At 49.3% G+C, this 23,792-nt stretch overlaps 1 protein-coding gene across 3 annotated transcripts in view; it reads right to left on the minus strand.

The window, feature by feature from the left end:
* Nucleotides 1-23,792, minus strand: part of RAB11FIP3 (RAB11 family interacting protein 3) — an 80,585-nt gene that overhangs the window by 18,962 nt on the left and 37,831 nt on the right. For 2 of the 3 annotated variants that reach the window (XM_075059324.1, XM_075059326.1), the window contains exons 3-5: nucleotides 21,190-21,281; nucleotides 7,416-7,603; nucleotides 4,022-4,195 (exon numbers count right to left, since the gene is read on the minus strand). In XM_075059324.1, coding sequence (XP_074915425.1) covers nucleotides 4,022-4,195; nucleotides 7,416-7,603; nucleotides 21,190-21,281 — 454 coding nt within the window. Of the gene's footprint in view, nucleotides 1-4,021; nucleotides 4,196-7,415; nucleotides 7,604-21,189; nucleotides 21,282-21,390; nucleotides 21,859-23,792 lie in introns of those variants that run through there. The other variant, XM_075059327.1, reaches the window with a different exon arrangement.

Consider the following 23,792-nt stretch of genomic DNA (forward strand, 5'->3'; position numbering starts at 1 on the left):
TACATTTGGGCAGGGGAGCTTTTGGTGTGAGATACAAGACTTGCAATTAAAAACTTCAGGGCAGACTGGGTCACCTCCCCCCTCGATTTTAGAAGTCAAATCACAGTCAATATGGAGTTGCTATAAATTAGCAGGACTTCCATCACCTTTCTCCCAGAGACTTATAGCAGCTGAGCTTGGCCCATGTTTCCAAACCCTTGTGCCAGCCAGCTCTTGTGGAGGACCCCCTGAGTGCCCAGGGAAGGTGAGGTGCATGCTTTCCACAAACCTACACAACCACAAGGTTTATTTTCCGACATGATTTTCCAAGCAACCTGTCTCAGGAGGCTCTAGCAATGGTCCTGGTTTGCCTTGGTAAATGCAGACCACACACCACTGGATTGGGTGCCATGAGCGAGAGCCAAATCCTTTGGTTGGTCACACCGTTTTCCAACAGGATGCTTTAAAAATAGAGCAGCTGTGCTGCTGTGGACCCTCTGTTAGTAACACAAACAGTCAGACTTTCATTGCAAAGAGCTTTCAAGCTGAGCTTAAAAAGGTGGTTGCAATTCAACTGCTCTCTCCTACAAAGTGAAACACAGAGAAACTAAGCAGCGGTGGTGCCTTACTGTAGGTAACATCATTTGGCAAGAGGACATGGGGGTCTACAGGACTTCAACAGCTTGGGAAGCTAATGGGTCCGATCAGCTTTTCCTTTTCCGTTACTGACGTGGAAAGCATGCTGCCGAGGCATTCACCGACACTTGGCAAACCAGGGAGCCATTTCCCCCATCTGACATGACTTGGGCAGTACAGAGTTTGGTCAAGGGATTCTGTGTTACTCTGAGGCCAAATAAATGCCATAAATCCTTTATGTGGGAAAATGTGCTTCTGGAAGCCACAGACTTTAATCAAAGAAAGGTTAATAGTGAAAAAACAAAGTAGTTCAATAAGAAAGACAGGTAAAGGTGTGAGCAAACACAAGCAAGCTTAAAACCAAAAGGCATCTGAAAGGGCTAGTCAACCTCGTGATACAGATACACACTGGCAAGTCCTGGCCCGGGAGATGCTGAGTGCGTGGGACACCCAGGGAGGGGTCCCCTGGCTCAGCACTTCTGCATAACCCCTCATTGACGTTTTTGGTGGCAGTGGGGTGTCAGCAGCCCAGCCATCCCCAGGGTCAGGCCTCTGAGTTTGTGCCGTCTGTACAGTATTTCCGAGCCCCTTTAGAACAGGCAACTGGACAACAGTAAATGCTGAATTGCTCATCTCTTCCCATTCCTGGAAAAAAAAAAAATAGAAAAACATTCCCCCTACCCTCTGGGGCAGGTTTGGACCCAGGATAATCATCATCCACCAGCAGTCAGTTCAACTGCTCAGGCTTTGCGCAGGGTAAGAGCTGACAGAAGCTTTATGGCACCTGGAAGAAGTGATGTGCCCTTTGCTGGGCTCTGCCCCCGCGCCTGGCTGCACGAGCCCTGTTCAGCGAGTCTTCCTCGCCCCTGCCGGGAGGCAGAAACAGCTCACCCAGCTGGGCGCATCCCTGGGTGAGGTGTGAACCCGAATCTTAACAAGCATTAATCAAAACGGGAAAAGAAGCGTAGAGAACCCACAGGCCAGCCTGGCAACTCTTCGGGTGCGTGCAGATATACTTGGCCTCTGGCTGCGTTGGTTGTTTGCCCGTTGAGTGGGTGAGAGCTCAACCACACTGCGCCTCGGGGTGTCCCCACCTACCCCTCGTGGCAAGCCGCCACGCTCTGCACCATATGCAGCCTTCCTGCCTCCTCCCTCCATCTCGTGGAGTAATGTTCGTCTTCCACAGGTCATCGGCACTTACTGACACAGCACATTGGCAGCCGTAATGGGTGCGTGCGAGGAGTTTTTCCTTTCAGTTGCCATTCATTTCCCACCAAGCGTTGCAGAGAGACTTTTCCTACTGGATGGACGTGCCAGGGAAGAGGTAGCAACCCAAGAGGAAGGATCACAACACACACACAAGGACTAAGCAGGAAAATGCAATACCCCGTGGTCTTCCCTGAAGGCTCTTGGGTTTTGTATTAGTCCTCTGGTGAAGATCTGGAGCTGTGGCAGGAAAATTTGTCAGTGTTATTCCTGTTTAGAGACTCTAATAACGTGGAAAGGGTGCGTGGCGATGTGACCATTTACAAGCGATACTGCTCCTCGTATTCAAACCTCAGCCAAAAAACCAAAAGTTCAGCCTGAACCAGAGATATCCTGTAGTTCTTTAAGGTTTCACTATGTTTAAACACTCTGGGGAGGCAGGGCTATGTTCAGAAAAAACAGCACAATCTCAGAGAACCTTCATGCATGCAAAGATAATCCAAGGTAAGGGCTAGACCTGAAAGGCATGAGGAAATTCTCTGTTTCAAACAGAAGCCTGTTCTTAACTCTAGAGGTTTTGCAGGGTTTATCTGCAGCCTGCCTCCCTAGCAAGCCCCAGCAGTGAGTCTCCAGTGTAACCACCACAAGCTGTGTGGCCACATGCCGAGTGAGGCCCTCCCAGCAGAGGAAAGATGCTGCAGAGCATGATCTTGTGGATAAGATCCAAAGAGACAGAGCAGCAGTGAGGAGGCGGTGCCCTGACGGAACAAGATTTGAACACTGGGAGCGTAGGCAACCTGGGAGCTCCGGACTGATAAAGAAAAAGTTTAACTGATTGCAAAGTTCCTTTAGCTGAGTATTTTCTTGCCAGGAGCCTTCTGGACTAGGTTGGATGCCCACCCTGAAGGAGAAACTCAAAACAAACACCAAAGCTGGGTGTTATCCGAGAGCACTTTGTATGCTGCAGCACCAGTACAGACAGCCATACTCAGCACTTCTGCACAGTGCCATCAAAGGACAAGCGTGGATGAGTGACGCGTACGTTCCACTGTAGCGTATCCCATCACATCAAGCACTGGAACACTGGTTTCCTGAAGTAATGGGTTAGGCATGTTTTACAGCAACACTCTCCTATTGCAGGTTTTGTTAACACCCTCAAAATGCCTGCTGCACCAGCAAAAAAAGAAAGTCAGCCCTGACCTGCAGCAAAGTGCACGTGTGGAGATTTGACAGCAGTTCTTCCCTGTCAGCCCTGTGCAACCAGAATTGCCCAAACTCCACAAAGGGCTTTGGGAAGCTAGTAGAAAACAGGCAGACAGCAAAAAAAAGTTATGACAAGTTTGTACTGCTGCAGAAAGTCACAAACGTGTATCATCCCAAAGGAAAAAAGTATGTTCTTGTCTTCAACACAACCGTGCGGCTAGCAGGGACCACTCCTGCCTTGCACAAAGATGCACTGCCCAATGGAAGAACATGTCCCTGGTGTTATCTGTCATCACAGAGACTTTGTGGGTTGCAGCAGTGGATGATGATCGTTGCAGATTTTACTTTTTTTCCTTAGAAAGTAAGTATTGACGGGTTTTGTACTGTCATACCAGCTCCTCAGTCCACCCTGCACAGGCTGGAAAACCAACATTTGCCTGGTTTCAGACCCTAATGCAAAGAGTGCTGGAAAACGCTACAGCCTGCTTCTTGGTCCACATAACCCTTCGGCTGCCTAGAGAAGGAAGTCTGCCGCAGCTTCTGCAAATCCAACCAAGCATCACATCAAAGCCAAAAACACAAGCAAAAGAGAGACAGAAAAAAAAAGTCATCCAACAGGACCAGGGGTAAAGCTGCATGGTGTTTTTCTCTACTGAAAGGTTCTACGAGGAGCCACATCCCTAACAGGAGTGGGAAACATGATGTTGTCCTGGACGCATGTGAAATGCAGACTGCTCTTCCACCTGCTGCCAGGCATGAGTGTGTCTGGATGGGAGGATGGGCACTGTTCAGGCAAAGAGAAGACTGAGGGACACAACTCCTCTTCCACTTCCAAGCCGATTATCCTACTGTATCCAAAGTTTCCCAGGAACCCCCTCTTGCAGGCCGATTAGTGTGCAAACCCAAAGGAAACAACTCTCTTACACACAAAGCATCGGCAAAGACACTAAGCAAGTGAAACTGGTTAAAACATTGCCAGCGCTGTGCTGAGCATTACCTGGGAGAGAGGAACGAGGAGCTATTAAAGCTGCTTTCCCCATTACACAAGCTGTCCGAGAACAAATCTGCTTCATTCCCTTCTCCGTAATCCTCAAAATGTTCCTCTCCGCTAATGACCGTAACGATGGAGTGGCTGAGGTCCGAGCCCAGGGGCAGGTCGTGCGGATGGGATCTGTGGGAACAGAGAGGAAGACATTACAGGGTGGCCACTGCAGCAGCCTTTCCAATTGCATCCAATACACCCACTTTCCAAGTCACATCCCCCATTTCAGTAGACCAGGCTAGCTCTTCCTTATAGTGCAATTCACCCTGTGCCTTGAACACTGAAGGGGCAGCCCAGGCACCACTGGGAAGTTTGCAGCAATTTTTTTCAGAACAAACCAATACTTTTTCACACAAGCTCCCCTGGCAGCTGCAACACAGGATTCGGGGGTAGTCAGACTTGCAAGACGGTACCCGGGCTTGGTGGCAAGCCCTTGCACAGCACGAGGCACAAGCAAAAGCACAGCAGAGAAAAAGCTCAGCATGTCCCAAACACACCCTAAATATGTTTTGGGTTACATCGTCAGCCTATGTGCCGGTCTCACACTCACTTACTGCTGTATAATCCTATCAAGAGCCCAGCACCGGGGTTTAACACTGTAACCCCCCCTCCATGACACAAATCCCAGCAGTTTACAGGCAGCTGCCAAACCCGGCAGCGACAGACCCCCTGGCAAGACAAAGGAGCCCTTTCCCTGCTCCTGCTGGGAAAACACTGTACGTGCTCATGACAATCTTGGAGGGAAGAATGCCGTTTCATGTGTTTTTAACACCAGATCCAGAAGGCTGTAGTGCGTTAAGCCTCAGCCTAAACCCTTAACACACCCAGCACAGGTCCTGGGACGTCCCTTGCTTTGGAGGGGACACAGCTCAGCACAGAAGTCATCGTTTCTGTAAGTGTCTTTTCACGTGCACAGTGTTGTATGAAGTCAAGCCACCATGGCAGTATGCACCCACTCTCAGAGGACTTTCCTGCCCAAGACTGCAGAGGTTTTAAAATTAAGCTGGGGGAAAAAGGCAGGGGGGATTTATAAGAACCAGGCTGTGAAAGCCGCCCACATGTCTATGAACCACAGGTATGTGTTTTGGGGGGACTAGCATCGCTCTCCTCTCCAAAATTCAATGCTAAAAAAAAGATTGCATTATTATAAAAGCTGATTATTTCAGGCTATGCCCCCATGTTCATCCACTTGCTAGGAGAGGGAAAATGGGGGTATGACTAGATTGCTGTACTAAATCAGAACGAAAAAAAGATTACAGATAAGCCATTTATGACAAAAACGTGCACCATCTGAAGGATTTGCCCTTATCCCACTAATAAAAGCATGTCAACCCTCCAGCCAAAACCACAGCAGATCTCTATTTAACCGCAGACAAGTCCAGTCCAGCTTGTGGGCATCTGCACATCCTCCTTGTGCACTTGAGAAGCACCGTTATTCCCGCAGTGGGATCCGTCAGAAACCCATCCTCCCCAGCGGTGAGTCAGACGCTGCACCCAGCAGACCATTGCCGAAAGCATCGGAAATCTCTCCAGGAATAGAAGGCAGGGGGTGGAATTTTTAACTCACAAGCAAAACCCAACCCCAAATCTCTAAATTCGGGGCTGCGGTTTGACAAGCACTGTACAGAAGCAGATCTGATCAGGCACCTGGAAACCCTGAAAGCCAGGGATGCTTTGGGCAATAAATAGTATGACTATTTCATATACACGTACTGGGGCTCTAGCAGTTTCAAGATCCAGAGTCCAACTAATCTTTACTACACGCAGCCTAAATAACCACTTAAGCTCAAACCATCTAAGGTATTTTGAGCTTTAGCAGCTACTGAGAAGCAGTGTTGAAGCTTTGATTCAGTCCACCAGCTGTGATGGTCGGACTGCACTTACTGACTGTTCCCTGGAAGAGCTCCGGGCACTAGAGGTGTAAAACAGTTGTCCTGCCTGGGGTTCGATGGCACCAAAACCAGCCCTCAACAACTTGGGAATAGAATTCCAGAGGTTTCTGTTTCAAGCATTCCACATCTTTAAGCCAAATGAATTTTTTCCTTGATTTTTTTTTTTTTGGCTACCTGGAATTTGCACACATTTAACACACCTGGCAACAGGTACCACTGCGTTTGGACAGAGCACCCAAAGGACACCCGACCTTCCCAAGCCCACACTGGGAGCAGCAGGGAAGCCTCAAGAACAACCTAATCTTAAAAAAATTCCCAAGCAAAGTATTTTGTACCTACAGGCAGGTGAATCTGAGCCACGTCATTTTCCCCAGAGGATGAGAGCGTACGCAGGCTGCCATGGCCCCTCCAGAGACCCTCCACCTGGTAGTCAGCGAGCTCAGCAACTGATTATATCCCGATTTAACTGTCACTGAGCTGAACACGCTCAGGCGAGGAGAGCCTAGCCAGCTAATCTCATTTCTTCCCTAATCCACAGCACCCTTTCAGCCCCAGTGCCGAGTGCCCAGCAGCACTGACCACTCACCACATCTCTGACATCCCCAGATGTGATTTTGGGGTGGGAGGGAAGCCCAGTGCTTTCTAAAAGCAATGGGAACCGTAAATACTCACGAGAGCACCAAGCCTGGGTGATGTGTTTTTGGCCAAAAAAAATTCTGTGCATTAGCAGACCTTAAGCGATGATGGTTCCAGAGGTTTCAGTACAGAACTGGTGCTCTTGGGTCACTATTAAAGGAGTTATTCCCTCCCCTCCTGCCTGCCAGCATCCCAGTTTCACCCCAAAAACCACTTTTCCTGCAAAATCTAGGAAATGAGGCGGGCCCAGGAGCAGTTTCGCCAGCAGCGGTTCAGACCTCGGGAAGATGATCTTAGCTCACACTTTTGTGCTTCAGGCACAAGTTTAAAACTAGTTGTTACAGGAGGTGGTTGCACATCAAAGGGCACACGCATGTTTAGGTAAAACAAGAATACGATGAGTTCCCCTCCTGACTTGAAAATTATATGTTGCGTTTCTGGCTTAAGTGATAGATTAAAAACTGCAAGTATTTCAGGTGTTTGGATCATCTAAGAACTTATTTTAGAGGTTAAAGATGCTAATGAGGGTACAGAAGTTCTCCCAGGGCAAGCAACGATTAACTCAAAGAGATTGCCAGGCCGAGCTCCAAACAGCCTACACATGGTGCAGTCTAATTATTATCATTATTCTTAAAGAAGAGCTATTTTGGTCTTGCATGAAGTTACAAATACAAAGAACAAACCAACCAGTTTCAGCAAGACAGACTCAGCCCACTTTATTTTAAGTCCTCAGGCTCTGTCTCCCTCGGTTCTCGCGTGCTCCCAGTTTGCCAGTTTCCTGCCCCGCACAGTGAGTTTTGCTCCTGGCCATTCCCACTCACCCATGCTCCGGTTCCTCAATGGGATCCGTGAACTCTGAGTGCACGGTGGAGTCGATGGCACTGTCTGTTTCTACTTCGTCGTGCATCTCGTGATGTACTAGTGTGCTGGTGTCTTCATCCGTGAAGGTTTCGCACTCGCTGTACGTGCTCTCTGAGCCCATGTAAGCACTGTCAGTCACCTCATTTGCCTGTTAAACACAAGAGGGAAAAAAATAAGATACTATAGCTATGCGGTTTCATTGCAGAGCAGGACAAAACACGTATGGGGCAGCTAATTACTGGTGCATTGCATTTCTAAGCACAGAAATCTGACCTCCTAAAACCAGCATGAGCCGTACCCCACGTCCAGGTGCTGCTCTGCCTCCAGGTCCAAGGACCGAGTGCTGCCCCGGGGTGCACCACTGCCTTTGGGCCACGCACTCTTTGCAACAGCAGTGTTTGGAAAGCAGATTACCGAAATATACACTAAATAAGAGTTGGAGGGAGATTTTGTTGTAAGCGAGTATGGATTTGTTGAGTCCAGGAGGGATTACGCACTGCTTACTCAGCAGTTCCGATCACTGTTGCTTTCACCCACTCCATTTTAAGAGGACACACTATTAATCTGAATTCTCTACAAAAATCACCATTCAAAACTACCAGTTAGCCCTTAAAGCACTTTTTCCCCCCTGTCTAGTAACATGAGGGCATCTTCCATTCCTCAACAGAAAATAAGCTGGTTTATAAATCTTCATTACAGCATGTCATTTGCAGGGACTGCATCAGCAGGACACTCAGATCTCTACACTTCAGCTGGAACAGCATTTCAAATATTTTGCACTACTTTACCACATCCATTACCTGAAGAAAGCTCTAGGAAAGCAGCACAATTTGTTTTTTAAGACACCACACTATGAGCACAGAGAACTGGGTTTTCCTCCCAATTCTGCCCCTCAGGCAAGTATTCATCTTTGGTCCTGCCTGCACGCTCATACAAATGGGCAGGGATGGTCCTGCCTGGACACACACAGTGCTGAGCCCAGAACCATCCCCATGTTCGGAGGAGAGCCGTGGGAACACTTGAAGAAACACCCTCCTAAAGCAAAAGCTCTTATTACCCAAAGTGCCAGCTCCAGCATTTACAGGATTTCCCCAGAGCACCTCAGAACAAATCAAATCATTTTTGGCTCTGGGATCTCAGTCGTGGTGGGATCTGTCAGTGCTGGCACTGAGCTCCAGCTGATCCCCTGTCTCCGGAGGTGTCGAGGGATGGGAGCCCTCCTGCCTGACCTGAAGAGAAAAAGATGCTCATGAAAAGTCGTTTGCTCCATCTGAAATTCACCCAATGGGATCAAACTTGCTCAGCTGCTGGCTGTACCCCCTCCAGCACAGCAGCAGGACAAAGCAGCAGCATTTTGAACGCGGGCACAAACTGAAGCAAACCGCTCTTCCTCTGCCAGAGAGCGCACAGAACAGCTTTCAGTGCTTTTTCCAAGGATTTTCGAGAAAACAAGATTTCTCAAAGCCCTGTATTACAGGAGCTGGAAAGAAAATGCACAGACATACTGTCCTTGCAACAGCAGAATGAAAAATTATGTTAGAGCTGTTCATTCAAAGCAGGGTATGTATATGGCAGGATGGAAGACCCCTGCTCATTGCTGCAGACGTTGTCCTCCGGTAGAAGAGCAGCTTTTAGGGCACATGCCATATTTGTACGGCAGGAGAGCACCACACCAAGACAGAAAAACGTCCCGCTGCCTTTCTGTTGCCTAAACTTTGCAAACGCTGCTCTCACCAGCCTGATTCTCCTCTTTTGGGTAAACACTCCACAACCCAAAGAACTTCTGCAGCTTTCACTGCTGCAAAGCAGCTCAAGACACAACCAACACCTCATTTTGTTTCACCCACAAATTCCCACGCTGCCTCAACACACGAGGCCAAAAAGGGATAGCAAGAACTTGTACGGGTGCTTTGAAAACCTCGAAGGGATGGAGAGGGAACTGCTCGACAGCAGTTCCTATTCTACATGGACACTGGGGAGCAGAGCAAAGCGACCTAGTGAACACAGTCAGCTCCCTGCTGAGCGCTCTCATCAGCCCCTGTGCCAACTAAGCACACTCAGCTGGGTGATGGATGGAGACAGACAGACAGGAGCTCCTCTTGGAAACTTGGCTCAGCTTTCATGGACCCACGCTGACTTATGGACACCAGCATTTCTCTAGGACACCACTCTAAAGTTAAACATGACATAAACCTTCACAGAACAAGAGTCTAAAGTTAGCATCATGAGAAGACAGGGCTGTTCAAGTGAACTTGATTCAAACAGAGGAGAGGCTGCTGTGGCAAACGTCATCCCTAGCACGGGAGAAGGTGGCTTTCACTAGCCTTCGAGATAGAAACAAAAGCCTCCTAAAACCCCCACCCACTTTAAAAAGCATAAATCCAGCAAGACTACTTATACACCTAAAGCCGGGGACTTGCTTAAGTGCTTTACTGGATTTATGTTGCACTTCTTAGAAACACCATTCAGGCTCTTAATGCTTGAGTAGAAGGAGGACGAGGGAGATTTGGAAGCAGAGGCTTGGTCTGCCGGCTCGCTCACGGACATGCGAGGACATTGCACCATCCCCAAGCCGAGACCAGCAGCTCCCCAGCCTTCAGAGGAAGGCACGCTTGAGCGATTCAAGTGCTTTTCCAAGCTATTTGCAGTGTACACCAAGTTTAGGAGAGGCCAGGCTTCAGCATATCAGACAATGCTGTATTGCAACACTGGTTATGTTTGGCTTTGGGAAAAAAAAAAAAAATAAATTTCCAGCCCACTGCATGTCCCCAGGGCTTGCAGCAGCGATGACGCTTCATGCTGGACTGGCATGGCTCTACCAGGTGGGAACCAGCAGGGACCTGATGCAGCAGAGAGGGCCCAAGAGAAGACAGCAGCCATCCACATCTGCAGATTTCCCTGCATGCTTCAAAGGGATACTTTTTGCCCGTTTGAAAAAGATTTAATGTCAAGCTGGAAATAACTTTGTTTGCAGACTCCAAAGTAAATGCTGCTCGGTTGGGTTTTTTTATATACAAAAAAGCCTCTTCCCACTAGAAAAGCTTAAATTTAAGTATACATTGAAGTATTATAATGAGCACAAAGTAAAGACAACTATTGCAAAGAAACCAAAAAAAACCCCAAACCAAAACACTCCAACCCACAAGTAATTTGATTAAAAAACACCCTGTTGTGGTTGCCATTGCTGACCCTCTCAACATGAAGCATAACCAGGAGCTGAACAGCTCAGGGCATCAGTCCCCTTAGTTAGATGACTTATCTATCAAATTGTTCAAAGCATTTTATTGACAGGAAATACCAGTATGGACAGGCTGAACGAGGGAGCAACCCTTTAGAGCTAGAAGTAGCCACCAGAACAGTACATTAATCATCCTCCTTCAGCCAACACCAAGGATGTGCAGAGATTTATTTATTAAAAAAAAACCAACCAAAAACCTGTAACATAAGTCGCAAACTTTCTTGTGTTTAGCAGAGGAGAAATTTTCTTCTCTTGTAATAACTAGCCTAGATGAGAATCAAATGCAAGAGCCCTATTAAAATTAAACCTACATGGTCAACGAGTTAAGAGGCAGTTGAAACTGTAAACAAAGTCCTGAGCACGAGCATGGAGAACTTTGCTTTACATTTCATCACAGATTAAGTAACTAAACCTCAGGAAAAGATGCAAGGAGGAGATAGGCAAAACAAGGGACTTCGGTAAGGTATTACCAAATGCCTGATAAAGCAAAGCAAAACCAAGTCCCTGTGCCCTGGGCAAAGGTGCAGTCGCAGGTCACAGAAGGCTCTTTTTAATGGCCTCATGAGCAGCTGGTTTATGCGCTGACCCTTTAAACCCCCCTGCCACATCTCTGTTCAGCCAAGTTTGCCTTTCTGTGAGCAGGCAGAAAGTAAGCACTGTTTCCTGATTAAAAAACCCCACAATACACTTAAAGATGTCCGTGGGCTTGCAACAGCCAGGCTAGGCTACAGGTGTCCTAGGGGACTTGCCAGGAACATCCCCACCATGTTCAAAATGGGGTTGGTGTCACCAGTGTCAGTGTATTTTAAACTTTTATCATATAAAACACACCCTTAGACATTTCAGGTAAACCTCAGACCTCAAAACTGGGACACATGCACACACACACCCACCCCTGAACTGAAACAGGATCATGGTTTGACTGAAGTTCCCATCCCTGACTCCAACTCCTCCACGAGCTATCTCCCCCGGTGCCAGACCTGTTTACCCTGGCTGAGCACAACATCGGCCACCCGGGCACATCTCTGCCTGTTCAAAGGTGTTCGGCAAAACACCGGGGATTTGAAAGCCCAGCAGTGAGGCCTCCTGCTTCTAAAAGGACATAAATGGATGAAATCAGCATCAGGGTCATGTAATTAACATGCCCTGAGAAAGCAGGTGAGATGATGAAGCACCTTTACAAGACTTTTCCAGCAGCAGTTCATCTATTCCAGGCATTTGATTACACATTGGTGTAAAGACCATTTGATTAAATGTTGTAAAGTGCTATAAAAATGACCTTGATTTAAAAAAGCTGCTTGAGTATGAGGAGGAGAAACAAGGCTATTGGGAGTCAGTTGCAAGGTCTAGGCAGGGACAAGTTAGGCTTTGATCTGTGATGGACAGAAGCTTTAGCAAGGCATTGCCTTGGAGAGAAGAGCAAAGTCTGGCTCCCAGGGAGGTTCCTCCCAGGCATTTTCTGCAGCGCTGGTCCCCCACTTGTGCCCAGAGCCGTCCTGGCATCCCGAAGCTCTGCTGTCCTTGGCCACAAACACTCAGAAGCTCAGGAAAGGAAGTGAAGGGAGAAGAAAAGGAAAAACAACTCTGTTTTCCCAGCAAGCATGAGCCTATTTTTGATGAACGTCAACTCTAACTGCACACAGGACAGACAGGGGAGACAGACCGGCTAGGAAAACCACCCTCCAAGGACACCATCGTCTGCTGACCGCGGCCAGGGCCCCAGTGCCAGCACCAGGCTGGGAACGCTGCCTTGTCCAGAGCCGAGCCAACGCCAGCCCTGCGAATGTCCGGAGACCAGCACACCGCAGCTGCGGGACGGGCTCCATCTGAAAGGAGAAGGGATGAAGAGCGTCCCACCTACTCGGTGCAGCATCCTACACCGCAGAGGCAGCCCGGCACAGCTAACAGTGCTGCGGCATCAGCCTGCCAGGGACACACGCCTGCCAAGTCTTATAGCAGGCAACCTGTGCTTAAATTGGCTTTAAACCAATGTAAAGCCAGGGAGAAGGGAAGTAAGTTATGTTTGTAATCCCACCTGAGTCTAACATTAATACAACTGCCCCTAAAGCCCTGAAACACCCCATGGCAGCTCAGTCTCCAAGTGCCGGCAGCCAGAAACTCATCATGCCACTGAGTGATCCCACATCGGAGGCTGCCACCGGCAGCAGGGCACCAACCTCTTGGCCACAATATCTGTCTCTTCCCATGTATTTGGGCAGCGTCTGCTTCTCAGAGAAGACAGGGAGCCTGCACTCAGCCTAGGCTGAAGGCAACTTTTACAACACAGCCCCTGAAGTTGGGTTTTGAGACTGCTGCGCTCAATAATACCCCTCAAGGCTGGGCAAGAGAACTGCACTGCATCTGTCAGGCCAAATTGAAAACACGCACCCCCAAAAAACTCCCCAAACCAAAAAACCAACTCACAAGACGCCAGATCTTCCAGACTGTCCTCAGCACCCTGAAAGCCTGCAGCCACCGTCCCTCCTGGTCCAACTCCCCCAAGAAGACGCAGGCAGAGAGGACTACGAAGATACCATCACATGCACACACCCCACAGACTATAGAGAGAAAAGATCATTCCTAAATGTCGCACGCTCGAACATATTCAGTAAGAAAACAACAAACGGCTGAGTCGGGTGGACGCCCAGCCTGCCTCTTCCTGGCACCTCCAGAGCTGAGAGCGATCCCTGGGGCCAGAGACCTGCCTCCCTCTAGAAACCCAATCCTTCCTCATTTTGCGTTAGCACTCAAAACCCACCTGCGGACACATCGCCTTCTCGCCCAAGTCAAATCCAGCTCCAGGAGTGCGCACCGCCAGGAGCTGCCGGCTGCTTCTGCAAGGCAGGAGGGAAGCAAAGTCCAGGAGATGCCGGGCGTGAGGCTTACCGACTCAGCACTGGTCCCGAACAGAGTGCCTTTTGTTCCCGACCTCCCGGCCTCCGCGATAAGGAGAGGCGAGCTAATGTACACTTCCCTGCTGTGTGACTGCAGCCCTCCTGGTTACGTGAATACCAAAATAAAAGCACGCCTTCGAAGCCCCACGCAACGGCCAGCCCTGCTCCAGGTGCGCACTCTTTCTTTTCTCATGAAACCATCACCAATTAAAAAGGTTAATTTTGAAGAAGACGTAGAAAGGCTTCCAGGGCTTATCTCATCCTTCCTGATACTTCTGGTGAATATTTAAGCACTAAATGACAAATTCCTTCCTTATAGCCACAATCACAAAAATTAATAAAGCTTGCCTTGCTCACTAGGGGAAGATCAGGAGCACTTTGCTACTGATAAGCAATCACAATCACTACTGGGGTGACTCAAATGGCAATCTGTGATATGCAATGACAATATTGACCACAAAGAAAGGCTGGTGCTTCAGTCATGGGTGCTAACTGAGTTTACAAACACACCAACCCCACTGCTGCCCGAGTTCTGCACTGCTCTCAACCAAGCAGCTGCTTTCTGCAAACACAGGAGCCTCGTCAGAACCAGCGCCGCTGGGTGATCCGACCCACAGGATCCTCTCTTCCCCATGGCAGCTGTTGGCGTACAAAGTCCTCGACAGTGCCCGGTTTGCAATGAACTGCTCAAACTCACAAGTTTTGAGGGTTTTGTCTGCTTTTCTGTTTCCTCTCTAGAGAAACCTCACATACTTCAAACCTCAGACTCCCTTAGTCATGCCTGTCTAGCATAAACACACTTACTTCTTTCCATTACCTTCACAAATCACTTTTTCTCATTTTTTGGAGTTATCCTTCCTCTCCTCTGGGCCACATCCTTCCCGAAGCACAGTGCCCCGAGCAGGACCTACTACTCAGCAACACTGGCTGGAAGCATCTTGCACCTTGATAAGCAGTTGACCTTCTGTGCTAAGTCCAAAAAAAGCAAGGACTCCTGGTAACGAGCACAGCAGCAGGGGAGTTATGCTTTAACCCAAGCTCTCCTCCTTGCTCTGTCCAGATCTGCTACTCAACCGAGCAGGACACAGCCCTATTGCTCTCCCAGCTCCTCTATGTGTGCTGCAAGACCTCAGGGAAGGTCTAGCACCACTGCAAGGAGCCCAAAGTCAGACATCCCTACAGTAAAGCGAATTAGGAAACTCAAACCACTGCCAGTTTTACTTTTCAAACTCTTATTGAGACACCTTTGCTTCCAATGTTGCTTGGCCCGCTCACAGCCTACTGACGCTGCTGTTTCCCTATGCCCCAGTCTGCCTGGTGTGCTGCAGCCCAGCTCCCACATTTCTCAGTCCCACGCACTGCCCTCACAGTTCAAGATAAGGCTTCAAGGTCTTTGTTTTCCAAACTCCTTCCAACCTATTTTGTGCAAGGCAAACACACCAACTAGGATCTTTTCCGATCAGCAAAACAATTTCTCACCATAACCCTGAGCTTCAGGGGCATTCATGCCCAATTTACGCTCCCATCCTTTCCTCTAAGCAGTACTGAGTCTATACAATATGTGAATTTACTTGGTATTTTCAGGCTTTTTGTTACCAAGGTACCATCGCAGACCGATTCTGGCATTCAGTCCAGCAGTTTTAGTAATTTGATTACTGTATTTTCTTGTGCCTAGTCAATACAAAGATAATACAGACTGTTCACTTGTTTGCTGCAGAAGTGTGCTCCGCACGTGTGAACTGAATGGGCGGCTCCCTTCGCCTCTCTGTGCAGGGGAACAGAAAAGTTTTGGGGACAGTGGGGACATGGCTCAGGGCTGTGCATGCTTCCCCAAGAGACAGGCAGATGAACAGACATCAAATTGCATCTGTCACATTGCACAGCCCTGCAATTCCAGCCACCTACAAGACTACAAGTGCAGCAGCTGTTTTTGACAAAATCAGCACCAATTCCAGCAGCCAACTTAGAGAGGGATTTGTGATTTTCTTTCATTCAGACACAATGATGCCTTTGGGTCAGCCCTGTAACCAGAAGCCCGTTGAGGTCATTCCTTCCAGACACAGGAACAGCAATGGTAAAGAAAACCTGAGCCAAGGGGCAAAGAGCTGCAGTCTTCACACACTCCTATCTCATCTGCATCTTCCCATCCCCACCGCTGCTATGGTGGTACAGCAGTGCCAGAGTGGCAAAGGACCACAGACCTTCATACCTGCGTTAGGGTAGTCGGGGAACAGCCCACAGAGTCCCTGGCAGAGCTGGCAAGCTGAACCCCAGGTCTGCCCTGGTGCTGCAAGCCCTCTCGGGCAGCTTGGAGGCAGGTTGCCTTTGAAGGCTGCAAAGCTTAATCCTGTCTTTTCAGAGTGGCTGGCCTCTACCAGACATGCATCCACTGGCCACTGTGGTATAGAGGCAGAGGAGGAAAAACCTCATGTAAACTGCTGAGGATTGCAAAGCAGGTCCACCACCAAGGCAGAAAACACATACTCCAAATACCCTGTGCTCACCAGGTACAGCTCTCTGCCTTAGGGAAAGGCAAATATCTTCCCAGGGAGTCTGTAGTAAGAAAGGAAGGCTCAGAAGGTCCACTGGGCTATCAAGAGGAGAGAGCAGACTCGTACAACCACCTCACATGGGCTCGTTGCAAAACACAAGCCACGAGGAATGATAGCTGATGCCTCTGGGGAACAGCTCCTGCACACCCAAGTTGTGGTATACCACGTGCTCTCAGCAACAGCTTCTGTGTTACCAGCACACAGCTGGAATCCTGCAAGTCTTTGGTCCCCTTTGTAGAAACTCTGACCAGTTGGAGAAATGCAGCAACGTGGATTTAAATTGCCTCGCTCTGATTTTTGTCCTTCAAGAAGCATTAAATGCAATTGCTCCACATGAAAAGACATTCCAGCTTTAACAGAGGCAACAGATCTTTCAGCAGCCGCCAGCTGTGCCCCCGGAGAGGCAGGCTGGAGAGAGCCAGGAGTATCCCCTCCTCCCAAAATGCACAAAACTAGCCGTGGAACCTCACCAACAACCATTTTACTCCCCAGATCCACTCCTACTGTGCTGTAGGACTTGCTACTGAACATTTAGCCAGAGGGGACATGCCTGGAGGGGTGTAAGGCTTGCAGGGTGCCCACATGCATGCCTAGTTAGTGTTACTACACATCTGGTTAGCGTTGCTGTTCCAGGAGAGCAAAATTCCCCTCTCGTGGCTGTGCACAGCTCAGTGTGATGCATTTTCCTGGCTGCTATTGAGAGGATCCACAGCGGCCGCCCAGCAGATGGCAACAGCCCTGCGCGAGGCGCACAGCACCGCACAGCACAGCACCGCGCAGCACCGCACCGCCTGCCCCACTGTCCCCACACCTCTCACCCACAGCAGTTTCAGCTGCCCTATTTCACAGATCTCAAAAAGGTTCTTCCTGTGACCTTGCTGGCCCAAAGCATGAGTTCCCATGGCTAAAAATCAGCATTTGTGCTATTTATTGTGCTCCCAGTCAGCCTTTACGGAGCACAGCCTTGCACTGGCTCTGTCTCTCCTCCAGCCCACCTAAGGTTACGCATCTCCATGCCCAATCCCAGCGTAACTCTGCCAGCACACTGAATTTTTGCGGCTTGCTTTCCTTTTGGGACAGTCAGCCTTCCCGCTCTGCATTGCTCAAGTGAGCTCATCTGCCCCCAGAAGTCAGGGCAGAGAGCCCTTGTCCTAGGGCAAGGCAACAGCAGATATCAAGAAAGGTAGCACCAAATTCACCTTTCCCCCCTCCAGAGCATTGCAAATGAGTCCGTGCACCCAGAACTGAGTCACGAGCTTCATGGGAGCTTGCAAGGGAGGCAAGGATAACTCCTACCTTCTGGTTAGTCAGCAGCAAAGCTGCACTAGCCCAGCCTGGGGGTAAACAGTTGAGGACTCAGGTGTCTGGACAGACAGACTCCAAGCTCCCTTTATATAGCTTTTACAAAGCAGGGTAGCCAAAAACGCTGTCGTTATTTTTTGATAACGTTTCCCTGCAGAGGTAGAAAGCAGTAAGCTTGTCATCCAGCTGCCTTGCAACCACCACACTTCCAGGTCGGTCAGGGAGAAACACACTACCTGGGGCTGCAGGCAGGTAACCCCAGCAAGGGGATGTTCTCTGCTCCAGAGCGGATGTACAGGGCACGAGATTCCTCTTGCATGCACGACAGTGGAGCGCTAGGGATTGCAATGAGCCCCCCCGCAAGCACAGCTGGATGCACAAGAAGCCACGTGGCTGCAGGGACCCAAGGCTCCTTCGTTTCCAATCCCCTGCGAGCCACTGTCTCAGCAGAGCCATGCAACAGAAATCCTCTTTCAAAACAGTTCAACAGACAGATCTCTCTGCTGAACAGACCTGGCAAGTTGCAACAAGAGCCAGAAGCTCCGTGCCACATCAGGAGCCACACCAGTGGCTGAATTGTGGAAGTATCTGACGTTACAAAGGTCCCTGTGTGAAGTGTTGAAGTTCAGACCTTGCCCCTTTGAGTGGCTTTTACACCCTTACTGGAAGATGCAGTGTTGGATCTTCTCTCTGTAGAGCAAACACTCACTGAAAGACACCAATACTGGGTACTCAGGGTTTTTCACTCTCTGATGACAGCCACCAGAAGAAGGGATGAGTCACCAAGAGCAACCTTATTAACAAAGAGAAGACATTTTCATTTAGACTGCTTAAAGCACTTGTTTGAACAAACATTTAGGAGAAAAAGCTCTCTGTCAAGGCTCCAACACTTGTAAGAGCCAAGCATTCAAGCCACTGCCATTTCATGCTGTTGAAGGGGGACCACAGCCAATAGTCCAAATCCAGTAACTACAATTCCTCTCAGTACCACGGCGCAGCAAATGCAGCACCCCTCCTTCAGCTCACTTTTCAAATGTCCTCTGATGTGACATGAGAGGAGGAAAGTTAGCTGTGCTCCTTCACCCCATGGCCCTGCCAAAGCAGGAGGGCCTCACCTGGCGTCTGAAGTCTGCCAGCTGCATTTTGGGAGCTGAGAAAGAAGCTGTCGTGTTTAGCTGCCTGGTGGTCCCATGTAGCAGCAAGTTTTAGAGCTGTGTGTTCGCTGTGCGCCGTCTTCCCAGGTCCAAAACAGGGACATTGGAGAATACAAACTGCTTTTTTGTGGTGTGGGAGGTCTACCTGGAGGAAAGGCAACACCTTCAGTTTAAGAAGGGTGCTTTTTCCCCCCTTCTCTCTTCCAGGTGAACCCAAGCAAGGTGGAATATATATATATAAGGAAAGGCCATTTATTCTGTTTTCTGTCTTAACGATTTCCAGGTCAGCTGCCTGCTGCACCTGATGAAGAAGGACCTGCTGGAGCCTCCCCAGCAGCAGACAGCTCTGCCAGGCAGGGCAGCACAGTGCTCTGATAAAAAAATACTCATTCGCTGCTCCCAGCAGGTTGCTTTGTACGATGGCTTCTCTCATCCCCCCCTCCCTGAAACAGCTCAAGCTTTCCAAGGTACAGCACTACAGGACATGTGGAATAAAACACACGTTGGGACCTCACCGCTCAGCTGAACGAGAACGAGAAAAAAACCATGCACGCCAAGACACCAATTTATTTTTACACTTGCAATGCTGAGCGGTATTTCTCGATCATGTTCTCATTTGCTGAACCTCTATGAAATCCTTGCAGGCTGGAAATTATTTCAAATCATGTATCCAAGACAACAAGGGTAATTCTTCCCCAGCATATTAAACGTAGACACCGACAGAGCTCTGATCTTTAGACGATTACCCTGAATTCAGTATAAGAATCCATCTACATCTTTCTGAAAAGGAGATTTCAGGACTCATCACCTTTTTCCTTTGGGTCACCTTGTCGTTTCAAGGAAACGATGGCCCAGCAGCAGAAGTATTTCATCCCAGCGGGGCACACACCCGGCTTGTTGGTATTCCTGCTCAGAATAGCTTGCAGCACTGACAGAGCTCATCTATGTTAAATTAGCCCTTAGAAAACATCCCTGCTCTGAATCTCAGAAGATTGTCCTGTGACGCAGGTCTGAGGAGCAAAAAGCAAAAGCCCTTGCCTCCATGAGCACTGCGACGCACGCTGTCGCAGCCTCTAAACCGCACAGGTTAAAAAGCACATTTGTGACCTTGTACCACATAGAGAAAGAATATAAAAACCCATCTCCCTTCCTGCCCACTTCTACCCAGCTATCACTGGCTTTTGTAACTATCTTTCAAAAAGGAAAAATAATCTAATATTCAACATGTCCTTGAAAGCATTCTGGGGGAGGAACCCAGGATCATGTGCTCTTAAGGCTGTGTTCATCCGAGCAGTCCTAAGGGAGTAAGCAACTTGCTCAGGGTGACAGTGCAAGTCCATTCACTTGATCGAGAATGGGAGCCAGCAAACCAACTCAAGAGAAAACCCGCACCTGGCTGGGAAATGGGACGATGACCTGGTTGATTGTCAAGCATAAGTCATTAAAGTGAGAGCTTCTAGCCATCTTAAGTGATGGACCTGTGCTTCTCACTAACATGGGGAAGACCAGTTGCTCAACGCTCAGTCTATCATTACAAAACTCAAAAGAATAGCTTGCGCCTTCTATCAAGAAGTCACAAAGCCAAAATAACATATTACAGGCTATACAAAGCAAAGATGTATATTTGCATGCAGATATAAAGGAGGCTGGAAGTCCCTTTGGAAGTAAAAATTTTTGTGATAAAAACATCCAGGGTACCAAAACACAAGAGCCAAAAACCTGAAGAGGAAAGTTTGGAAAAGGAAAAGCAGACAGAAGATTTTCCTTTCAGTCCCCATATGGGACTAGGGAGCCAGCCAGCCCTTTGCTCTGAAGGCACCTGCAGTGCCTTCTGCTCCAGGCTGGAAGGCACAGAGCGGGAACGGAGGAAGCCTACCAAGCAAAACCCAAAAACCCATAAACACAGACAACAGGTCACTGTAGCAGCAGCCTCCTTTCTAGCTGGGGAGAGTAGATACAGGACATCACTGCAATATGGTCCTGTGTTAAGGAATACAGAAGGGAACTACAGGATGGAGGCTGTAACTTTAACAAAGAGAAAAAAAACCATGTCAGATAAGCATCCTTGATCAAGCCCAAGATTAGAGAGAAAAATCTACATTTTTGCCTTCTGCTCTGCCTTTTACTGGCCAAACAGCACCAAGTGCCAACATCCGACTGCTCCGCTGTGCACCTCAGGTAGGCTCCTGGCCGGTACATCTCAAAATCAGGCTCAGGTTCTCCAGCCTCAGAAACTCCAGCAATAAGACAAACACAACAGCAGCAGGCACCCTTCCCGCACTGTTAGTGTTTCGCCGCAAAAAGGGTCTCCCTCTTTCACCCAGGGCACCATACTCTTGCAATTCTGCAAGCTAAGACAGCTCTACCTGTGGGTTTTTGCTTGAACACCAATTTTAACTTAACCCGCACCAAACGCTTGGTACAAATTCTCTGGGCAAGTCACCCACAGATTAAAGGATTCATCTTTACTAGTTGTTAAGCATCCCTGAGACCTATCACAGCAAATGCTCTTCTCCCCCAGCCAAACCCTCTGTGCTCAAATCTCACACTGTATACAGCTGACATTTGCGGGAGTTAACAGCGCTCATACTTGCCTCAAACGTGACAAAGTCATCAAACTCATCAGGACAGGCTGGGGCTTCCTCCTCAGGGGTATAACCCATATCATACAACTGGCTGTCAGGATCTGCAAAGAAAAATAAAAGAGAGAATCACCAAAAGGAAACACGCACCCTCAAACGAAAGACAGCTTTGGGAGACACGACAGCAGGACAGGAACTTCCTCTTGCACGCACCAGTGCCTTCAGCTTTCAGAAAGGACCTCTGCTTCCAGGCATCCCATCACCACCTCAGGTGAAAGGCAATTGGGATAGCCGCTCCCTAGCAGAGGTCCTACAAGGCCCCTTGCTCCTCTGATGGGGATAGCACCTGGATTCATCCCTACCCTGCCATGGTCTCCATTCCTTTTCCCAGTTTCTTCTCTATCTCTGTTTCCTGCATCCTCTTATTCTTCTCCCAGAAGGCTTTAATCCTGCTGTGGGCAGGGAATACATTAGATCTATGTGTGACAGCCAACTACCATGGGAACCGCAGAGAAAGCAGGCTGCACCGAAGCTTTTATCATCTACTGCTCCTCCCGTGGCCAGCCACATCAGGAGCCATCCTCACACAAGGACAGGAAAATGGGAGGTTTTCAAGGAGATTTCTTATAAAAAAAAAAAAAAAATTACTCCTCCCACCCCCAAACACCCATATGCAGCAGAGCGGCATTTCTCTGAGCCCTTCAACCAAAGAAGGGAGTGTAAATTGCCCATGCTCCCTCAAGCAACAGCTAATGCCTGATCCAGCACACGACCTAGATCACAGGCTGGAAACACCAAATCAAGATCAGATGCTGCAGTCCCAAAATAAATAGCAGGCTCAAAACCACATGCCTTGGAGCTGCAAACGTTGCAGCACTAGGTTTGTCTGATGTCGATAAACTTGGCTAGGCAGAAGGAGTCATTATGCCAGTGCTCCTAGGAAAGCTCGGCAATCGCCTGGATTTGGGGAGGGACAGGCTTTCCTTTTACGGCTGCTCAAGGCAGACAACGAGAGCAGAGCTACAAAGCAGGGTCTGCCTTCTGCGTCCTTCAGGCTGGTGGCTTCCCAGCAGACCGGCGGTGCAGCCAATTCAAACAGCTCCCAGGCTCGAGTCCAAACCAAAGGAGCACGTAAGTCGCATGATGTTTTGCTGCAGCCGAGCAGCACAGCCACCCAGACGGGATCATACGCAGCCTCCCTCAAACATTATATTCCCTATACAGTCACAGCCAGGGCTCCTGCTTTGGGTCCATCTCCAGATATCAAGTAAGGCCATTTTTCATTAAGGGATCTATACATCTCGTACAAAGTCAAGGGATTAAGGCACAGGACAGAGTAAGGAGTCGGGCTTGCAGCAACACCCCTCCCACCCAAACACCCTCCCCAGTGCTCTTTCAGCTGACCATTACATTCAAACACAGTCAGGGCCCCAGAAGATACTGGAGCCACCAACCCAATGGGTACCAGCAGCTCATGGGGGTAGGAGAAGCTGAGTACATTGCACCGAGAAACAAGACCTCCCCTAACCTGGGTCTGGGGCTCCCAGGAGTTAGACTGTAAATCAAACCCAGGAATAAGCCAAATTGCTTTTCCAGAAACCTGCATACGATGCTGTGTTCTACAGTAAGCACACAGCAGGGTCACGGCTTCAGTGGATGAAAGGTTCTCTTGTTCACAATTTATGACTTCAATATCCCCGCTGCTCTCCCCGCTTGTGGCACCAGGCAGCGGTGCTGCTGTGAGCTGCGCTTCCAGCTGCCGGGGCTCCTGTGTGTAACCCCAAGCCAGGCAGCGATACGCACACAAAAATACTGCTGCCCGAGCACGTTCCTCAAGGCAAGGCAGCCTCAGGCCACCTCCTACTCTAACTAATGGGTTTAGCACTGAAGTGTCTTAAGATGGTATTCTCCCTCTCCTCAAATGTTACCCTAATCCCACCTGCACAGCTCCATCCATGGGTCTGAGCCTACAGTCGGGAGGAGTTTTTCCATTAGTTATCCCTGTCGCTACTCCAGGATTTGAGAGCCTCCTTGCTGACAGCAAGGAGGACTGAGGGGATGGGGACAGCAACCTGCTTGCTGCAAAGCCATGGGAGCACCTGAGAGCGGGTCTCACCAAGAGGAGCCCCTGCCCACTTCTGGGAAAATCAAACAGTGCTCCTGAAAGGCAACCCATGTCACGTCATTGAAACAGAGGGGAGCGCCAGCCATGTCTCTTGCCAACTACAGACCACAGCAGGCAGGCAATGGTCACCTCCAGAGAGGTGGCTGTGATGGGCATGGGAGCATCCAAAGAGCCAGATCAGCTCACCGGGACACAGGCTGCAGGCACAGTACCCTGGTCCTGTGCCTGGCCAGGGCTCTGCCCTGCGGCATGTTCCACCCAGCACGAGGTCTGGTGACAGCTCTGCTCTCCGCAGCCTCCGAGCATGCGCCGGCACAGCGTAAATGCTTCATCTGCAGCATGTCTGAATCCCTGCGCCGACAGCGGCAAGGCTCCAGCCAAACAGCTGGGTGCTGGGCAGCTGCCAGTGCTTCCAGCTGCCTGATCTTGCACCCCTGCCTGGCAAGGCCAGGCAACCCAGCCAGCCTTACCGGTGGCCGCCCTACAAGGC

Source organism: Buteo buteo, chromosome 29, assembly GCF_964188355.1.
Source record: "Buteo buteo chromosome 29, bButBut1.hap1.1, whole genome shotgun sequence".
Classification (NCBI taxonomy): domain Eukaryota; kingdom Metazoa; phylum Chordata; class Aves; order Accipitriformes; family Accipitridae; genus Buteo; species Buteo buteo.